General features: G+C 34.3%; 1 protein-coding gene across 1 annotated transcript; it reads left to right on the top strand.

Annotated features, from left to right (window-relative positions):
* Positions 1 to 212: 212 nt before the first annotated feature.
* Positions 213 to 2,771, top strand: LOC110861871 (gluconolactonase). The gene is made up of 3 exons (XM_022111007.2): positions 213 to 582; positions 1,001 to 1,332; positions 2,193 to 2,771. The coding sequence occupies exons 1-3, from the start codon at positions 342 to 344 to the stop codon at positions 2,646 to 2,648; spliced, it is 1,029 nt and encodes a 342-aa protein (XP_021966699.1). The 5' UTR covers positions 213 to 341; the 3' UTR covers positions 2,649 to 2,771.
* Positions 2,772 to 8,853: the final 6,082 nt, after the last annotated feature.

Here is an 8,853-nt window from a genome sequence, read left to right as displayed (position 1 = left end):
CAACCGTTGGGTTGAATCGTTGTATTTATTTACCGCAGTACATAGATTTGTAATAAATTTTAAACTGCTTGCGTTGTAGAATAATTCGTAACTTGAACGAGGAGAATTGTGTCATAATTATACTTAAATAATTTTCGTTTACTTTGACTATTTCCATGTAACATACATAATTTGCGTCCCCAATATTTCTGCACATTTAGCACCACAAATCTTGGAAATGTCACGATTCTAAGACCATAATCGAGTATAAAATCAGCCCCTAAACCTTAAACAGAGAATTTGACTTTCTATTTTTCTAACTTAAATTACAATTTCCCGTGAAACTAAAAACCTCTGCCAAAATGGATACAAATATAATTCAATTTTTCCTACTTTTCCTGGCCAATTTTGACCATGTGTTGACCCATGGATGCCACCTGGTGACTTCCAACAAACCAATATCCTGCATGGACCTCCACGCCACGCCCTTCATCACCAGCGCCACCTCCACTTTTGGCCGCTTCATTGAAGGCACATCCACAAATCGAAGGGGACACATGTTCGCCGTCAATTATGGAAATAGTTCCACCCTGAATACATATGGTACGATGTTCCACTTAATTAAAAAAATAATAATAATGAGATGGTACGAAGTGTAACGCTCTGATTTTGTTGAAATTTTTGGTATTATGAAGTTTACATTAGTAAAATGTTTATTTATTGGACAGTTCTTAAGGTTTTCAGTATCTGACAAAATATTCGAGATACCCTGAAAATTTTGCGATTTTATTAAAGTGGCGGAGGAAAACTCCAGTTTCGCTAATAAAAAAGTTGCAAATTTTTAAACTTCCACCTCAAATATGTTGACAACTTCAGGAACCCTTAAAAACTGTGTCAATCAACGTTGCACTGATATGAACTTCATGCTACCAAAATTTTAACAAAATCATACTGTTACTGTAACACTGTTACACTTCACAACTTCACACTGTTAATTTAAGAAAGCTTTATTTTGGAATAGGACAATTCTTCCCACAAATCCGCCCTTTTTATCTCGACCCTCGGACAAATTCACAACTTCACGGGATGCGATTTCTCAACGATAAAACTGCCCTTGTCATTGATTCTGCCAACCATCGCGTCCTGAAATTGAGTCTGACCGAAAACCAGAATGATTTCCCAATCGTGCTAAACTCCACCGTTTTCTGTGCTCCCACCAAACCAGAAGCTATGATGGAGCCGAACGACCTGACCCTTTCGCGGAGTGGCACTGTTTTCACTTCCGGTATGATGTTCACCACTTTTCCCCACAACAGGGAAGGAGATGTTTGGAGTTGTTTGAAAAATGGGGAGGTAATGAAATACAGTCGTGTCATGCTTATCATGTCCTTTCTGACCTTATCTATATTATAAGCTGGAAATGTTTGTCTGCAACGGAAGTGAAATTAATTTTCCGAAACTGAAGTCAAAGTGGAGAAAATTAAGTTTCGGATGGTGCGTAAATTCAAAAATCGAAATTTAAACAAGTGAATATGAGAAGATCATGGTGTCACTGGGTCATGTTCCGCATTGTGTTATCGGAATATTGCGTCTTAATTCTGATTATTAACAGTTTGAGCAATGTTCGCTACAAATACACTTCCGTTTGCATCAGCCAGCTTTAGCCAATAAATAATACAAGAATATTGAATTGAGTGGAATTTTAAAAACGAAATCCACTCTCGCCAGGAAGGAGACGGGCTTGTACGCTAGTCAATGATATAACCACCTGACACTTGAATTAAAAGTACACTCTAAATAAGAATATGTAAAATCCAGCCAACCTTGAGTAAAACACGATGATGGCACACGAATTGGATAAAATCTACCCAACTTTAGCCCATTAATTTTATACCAACCTTGGGATAAATTTTCGTTAAGTTTTGTCCCATTCTCCAATTTGCTCAAATTTTAGTGATAATTACACATTTTATTTGGAGCAAAACTGTCAAAAATCTGTTAGAGTCAAATATATACTTCGACCCGGTATTGAACCGATAATAACTTCCTACCAGATTTTATGTGCTTAATATCTTACAATTGTTATTGGTAAATTTTTAATTACAACTACATTAAATAAATAAACTGTAATACCCGGTATAATATAAGCACTCCGATCAGTAATGATTTAATACCAATTTTCTAAGAGTGTAAATAAATACATATTTATCCAGGCAAAACGACTGGAATTAATCGGCCGCACGAACGGGATCGACCTCTCTTTCGACGAAACACGTCTCTACATCTCCGAAGGAACGCCATCCGGTCAACAAATCTGGGTTTACGAGGTGGACGTCAAAACCGGCACTGTTTCCGGAAAACGGCCCTTCGCATTTTTCGAGTACCCTGCCGACTCCGCCCAATCCATCGTGATTGACGGGATGCGGACGGATGTGCACGAAAATTTATGGGTGACGAGATACGGTGGAGGCGAAGTCGTCGTTTTTAACCAACACGGAAAACTCACTGGTCGTGTCCGGGTATCATTTCCAAATCCAACTAATATGGAATTTGGTGGAGAAAACGGCACGACCTTATTCATCGTTGGACAATGCGAGGGGGCTGATGCAGGATGTGTGGATAGTCTGCAAGTCGCAACGCCGGGGAGATCTTGGACAAATTTACAGTAAATCCCCAGAAGGCATATTCAATAATCTGAAATTATTTTCCAATTTTCAAAGAGTGAAAAATTGGGAATTTGATTATCACAATAAAGACTTGCACAGTTTCCGTGTAATTCCATTAACTAAAAATATTTAAGGGTTATTTTTAATCCACCAGACCTTTCATTGAAATCCAGTGTTTCTATTTGTGCTAACTAAATTATTTTTATGCGTGCATGGTGCGTAAAAATGCACAAAAATGCATAAAAACGCATTGAAATGCATGAAAATATGGAAAAAAGCATAGTAATAAATGAAATGAAATTTACCAGTCATCCAAGTTGTTCCAATTACAATACCCGTCGCACAACATGACCTAAAAGTTCCGAGTCATCTACTCCATCATTTTAGACTGGTCATTCGTCAAGTTCTTCTGATTCATATTTATTTCGGAAAAATACTTTCATCATTTATAAAATTAATAGGTGTAAGTGTGGTCTGAGAAAACATACTTGCATTGAAATATTTTATGCTATACATTCCTCCTTTTTTCTCCATTGGATTGCAAAAGTACATAATTATGCAAGTTCTGCATAAATGGCATTATTAAATGAAGGCATAATTTTTTTGGGCCCCTTAAACGGTTAAATTTTACCCCCTATTTGATCTTAAATTTTAATATTTGATTTTGCCCCCCCAATTAAACTTAAATTGATACCTTCTGTTACGCATTAGATGATGATAAATGAAGAAAGCAACTCATTCATTTTATATTTTATGTAGTTGCATTTATTAAAACATTTACCTAGCTCAAGTTCCAGAGGTAGAACCGTGTGCTAGTAAGTACAAATCTCATCTGCCTCTCACACAGATTTTGGAGGCCTATTTATACCTAAAGGCTAGGATCATAAAACTAGGGTATCTATAATGCCATAAATCAACCTAGACAGGTATAGACGCTATTGTAACATATCTCACCCCTTCTAATTTAATTTTAATTTTTAATTTAATTTTTAGTGAAATAATAAATTATTAATAATATTTTGACATTGATCAATTTTTTGTTGAAGTTCATCTAAATTTTGAACATTTTTACAATTTAAATGATTTGAAATTTCATTCATTTGATTTTCTAATTCTATAAATTTTCCTTTTTTAAATCTAGACATATATGAATTATTCTTTTTTATTTTAACCTTTTTGTCAATTTTACCATTTAAATTAGGTTTGATTTTATCATTGTGGCTATCAGTAAGTTTAATTGTACGAACTATTTCTTTATCTAACAATTTTTGCGTAGCTTGTTTTTCTTTAATTTTATTTGTCACTTTTAATAGTTTTTTATTTGATTTTTTCACATTTTTAGGTTTAGATATTTTAATACTAGTAGGGAATGAATAACCATAAAATGGATTAGTGAATAATTTTTTAACTTTTATTGAAGAATTAATTTTTAAATTATTTATACTAAACATCAATTTACCTAATTCTAGATTATGATTAATAATATTTTTTGATTCTTTCTCAATATTTTTCTGCATTTTTAGTTCATTTTTCTCATAATAAATTTTACATGGAATTTTATTATCATATAAAGTATTCAGTTTCTCAGAATGGCTAGTTGGTGCTTGAAGGATTGACGTTGTGGAATGTGTGTCTATTATTAACTCGGGATTGGGGTGATTTAGGAGCCAAAGGGTTTGCTGGTTGTATCTCTCGTCCAGTAGTTTTTCTAGTCCGTCCAATTCATTCGGTGTAGTATTTGCTTGTGGGGAAGGACAATTTTGTTGGGGTAAATTAATATTGGAAGAAGAAACAAGTGGTGTGCGAATTGAGATTGAAATAGTGTTTTGTTGAGGTGTAATAATTTTTGAAGATACTGGTGATGTGTGAATTGGGATTGAATGTGTATTTTGTTGAGGTGTAATAATTTTGAAAGATGCTGGTGATGTGTGAATTGGGATTGAATTTGTATTTTGGTCGGATGAAATAATGTTGGAAAAGGATACTGCTGGTGTGTGAATTGTGATAGGATTTGTAACTTCTTGTGAATTTGGAGAATTTGAAGGTATAATTTCTAACTTATTTGCTAATTTATCATTTCTATTTCTAAGTCTCTTTAACCTACGTTTTTCATTTTTAGCTTGTGTTTTACCCATCTTAAACTTAATAATATTAAGAGAAATAATTTAAATAATATCGAAATAATTAATACGTAAAACTAAGAAGTATAATATTTATAACTATATACTAGTCATATAGAAATGCATAGTTCGTAACCGGATCTGGAAAGAAATCAATTTATTAGTATTTCACTCTTTTTAGTGCATATAGTGAAGCATTGGGATATTCAGATTGGATGGCATTTACTTCCAAAGATTGATTTGAGATGAGTGGTTCCATTTGAATTCTAGATTCCTGCGTCAGCGAGTCAGAATCAGATTGAGTTTCATTTGAAAAAAGAAGCAAATCATTAGGTGCAGTAGCCGAATTTTCAATTTGAATTTCTTGATTTGTAAAAATATGGCCAAAAATAGGCAAATTTCTGAGATATGGGAATTCGTTTCCTAAACGGAGACGATGAAATTTTAGTAAAGTGTAAAGAATGTAGACAATAAGCAAAGTAATACAGATGGTAATAGTGATGTTGAAGTTTTTGCGAATAGGATCCAGAGTGATATCTTGAATTAATCGTGAGAGTCGTATTTGCTCCGCGTTGGACGATGCTCCTTCCTCCTTAGTTTTAATTAGATCACTAATGCGAGTTCTCTCTTGCAGTTGTTGCATTAGATCTAAAATAGTGGTTTCTCCAGATATTTGCTTTAAGGAATATATTCCAGTCTGGTCAAATGATAAATCACGAATAGTTGGATATTCTGCTGTTTCTCTTGGGGAAGGCAAATAAGGAATAGTTGATGCAGGCAACGAGTGATTGGAAAGTTGTATAACCTTATTTCCCATGTCAAAGAGCCATACTTGAGCAGGGCATGATGTCATTGTCGGAGACTGAACGATCTCATGACTCAGTCCTTGAATCCATCCTTCGTGTTTTTGATGCTGGTACATGTATGAGACGGGGTACTCGAGCGTGCAATTTGTCTGCCGCAAGAACATGTACTCCCAAATCTCAGTGCACTTAAACACACTTAAAACATCACCACGCAGAGTAGATCTGTATCTTCCATCACGAGTTAAGGCACGAACCATAATTGAACTTTGTCCAAATTCTGCCAAAGCTCTGACCAATTCGAGTTCTAATTGCTGGCTTTTACAGGTGTCCCGATGAATAATTTGCAAAGCATACGAAACATCATCACGTAGCGCATCGTATAAAAATTGCAGTTCTCCATTCACTTGCGCATCAAGCTTAACTTTGGGAAAGAGAAGTGGTTTCATAATATCTCTTTTCACTTTCACTTTTCCTTGTACCACTTCACGAAACTTGTGCGTAGACAGGCTGATAAAGTCTACTTCTGAATTGTTTATGGGGGTGAACATTAATCCTTGCTTGGAATAGCCGATAGTTCGTTTGCACATTGAAATTGTTTTAGGATCGGAAATTGCGAGGTTGAGAGCGGGGCATGAAATGCGATTGTCTTTGTATAAACAATCTGTGGTTTCACCTTCAGCCAGTCTGCAGTGGTCCACATCTTCCGATTTCCAGATTAATATACCATCTTGTGTAGGGCAATGTCCTTGTTGAGCTTTGCACGTATCCAACACTTTAGTCATTGTAATAATTGTATCGTCCTCGTTGTTTATGGAGATTTTCATATTAATGAAAAAATAGTTCACGGTTAGCACTTCTTGTGTCTTGGACCATGTATATTCAAGCGAAGGGTAAGTATTTTCATTCCAGAATAGACCATCGGCAATCATTTTAAATTTTTGTCCATTTGGAGCAATGTCCTTATACACGATATTATGACAATCGTGCACACTCACAGTTTCACGTTTAGTATTTTTCTCACTACTATATGTACCAAAAAAGAAGTAACTTTTCCTCTCATAAACTGTCTCCTTAAAACACTCGTAGGCGGATATAGATTGCTTTGTTATATCCTGCCACCAGAAGATCACTTTTGAGGGTTTTGTTATGTTCACCAATGGACATTCTATTTTCGGTGGAAGCCACCACAATACTCCTTCACTGTATCCTCGGCATAGGATGATGGGGATGTCCTTCATGTTCATATTGATAAAATAGTCTTGAATCGGTACTTCTCCTTGGGTCGGTTGAATAAGAAGAGTTTGCATAAAGGTATATTGGAAAAGGAAAAAGGGTATCAGGCAGTTGAAAAAGATGGCCATTTTAAAGAGGTGAACTATAAAAGTGATAATCAGAATGCCAAATGGGCCTATATTTAATACCCTTGCTTTTTCTTGGGCTGGGAAAGAAATTAGGAATGTCATCATTTTCCTCATCATCATCATCATCCTGCATAATAACATTATCCACTGGTATCTCCTCCAGAATCTCTTTAAAAATGTTATCTAATTTGGATTTATTGATTTTAATATACTGGGATAAGTGTACTAAAAAGCAAGTGATTGATGGATATAAATGTAGACTCAAATGTTTGTATATTACATATTTACATAAAAACTGTACAATGTCATCATCAGTTCCTCAAATGATGAGCTTATGTGTTTTCATGGTACTTGAAAATATTTCAATTTGTTCTCTTGTTTTAATCATTCGAAAAATAGGAAGTTTAGTATTCTGATGTTTAATTAATTTATAAATTTTATCCTGGTCTTTAAATTGATCTTTTACACTAGGCAAAATTCCCAAATCCGTCAAATCCAGCAGTGAAGTATCTTGGTATGTTAAATTATTTACATCGGGGTTAAATTGAACTTTAAATGGAACATATTAAACAAAGTGCTCATGCTGATCGTAAAATGATTCCAATTTCAACTCGCTTATGGTTTTTACTATTCTACATGGATTTAATAATTCTTCTCTTAATAATGAGACGGATTGAAAGTTTTCCACCTCATCGTCATCTTCTATTAAAAATTTTCTCATTCTTTCCACCGAAGTTTTAATTATTCTGTCAGTTTTTAAACATTTAACTTCATATGATAAATCATTTATTTTCTTAATTACTTTATATTCTCCTAAATAATGAGGAATAAATTTCAATGATTGGCCAATAATCTTTGTTTTCTTGGGATACTTTAATTTAACAACTTGACCAGTCTCGTAATAAACAGGCTTTCTCCATGCGTCCTCACGTTCCTTATATCTTTGTTGCTCTAATTTTAAAACTGCTTTGATTTGTTTGCGCAGTTCTTGTAATTCAATTTTTGACGATGGATCATTGATATTTTCTTTAAAATCAAAAAGATAATTTGGATTTCTACCATAAATGATTTTGAATGGAGTTTGTTTTGTAGATTCTTGAACCGAGGTGTTATATGCAAATTGCAAATCAGGTAATTTCTTATCCCAGTCAGAGTGCTGCTGATTCACAAAATGTGCAATCATTCTACCAATTGTTGAATTTAAACGCTCACTCAATCCGTTTCCCCGAGAATGATACGGTGTTATATATTTATGCTTTACACCATATAATTCTGTGTGGGTTTTTAATAAATTTGACACATAAGATTTACCATTATCAGATAAGAGAAATTGCGGTGCGGAATGTCTACAAAAGATAGCTTCATGCAAAAATTTTACTACTGTTTGTGAAGATTGATCAGGAATGGCTCTAAATTCAGCCCATTTGCTGAATAAACAAATTGCATTGATAATATATACATTTTTTGCTTTCGTAAGTCTGAATGGACCCAAAATATCAGTGGAAATAAATTGCATAGGGAATTCAGGTACTGGAATAGGATGCAATAATCCAGGAAATTTGTCATAATTTCGCCTAATGCTTGTGCAAGAAGCGCATGCTTGAATAAAATCATATAAATCAGATTTCATAGTTTTCCAGTAAAATCTGAGTGATAATTTTTGATAACAACGAGTCAGTCCCAAGTGTGCAGACATTGGGATGGAGTGAAAGTCATTTAAAATTTCTTGTCTCAAAATTTTGGGCACAACTAGTCTGGCATATCCTAGTGAAATATTATACAAAATACCGTCTTTTATTTTGAACTTTATTGAACCAGTTGCAAGGCTAGAAAGAATCGCTTGGCATTCTTTGTCTAGTTGCTGAAGCTCCAAAATGTGCGAAATTTCTAAACAAAGGGTTGGAATTTCTAATTTTTCTGG

This window comes from Folsomia candida, unplaced genomic scaffold (assembly GCF_002217175.1).
Source record: "Folsomia candida strain VU population unplaced genomic scaffold, ASM221717v1 Fcan01_Sc046, whole genome shotgun sequence".
Taxonomy (NCBI): Eukaryota; Metazoa; Arthropoda; class Collembola; order Entomobryomorpha; family Isotomidae; genus Folsomia; species Folsomia candida.
The sequence above is the reverse complement of the archived record's forward strand: the minus strand, read 5'-3'. Positions and strand labels throughout refer to the sequence as shown.

Coding starts and splice junctions, on each gene's coding strand:
- LOC110861871 (XM_022111007.2), top strand. CDS start 342: ATGGATACAAATATAATTCAATTTTTCCTACTTTTCCTGGCCAATTTT. Junction 583..1,000: donor TTCCACCCTGAATACATATG/GTACGATGTTCC, acceptor ATTTTGGAATAG/GACAATTCTTCCCACAAATC. Junction 1,333..2,192: donor GTTGTTTGAAAAATGGGGAG/GTAATGAAATAC, acceptor ATATTTATCCAG/GCAAAACGACTGGAATTAAT.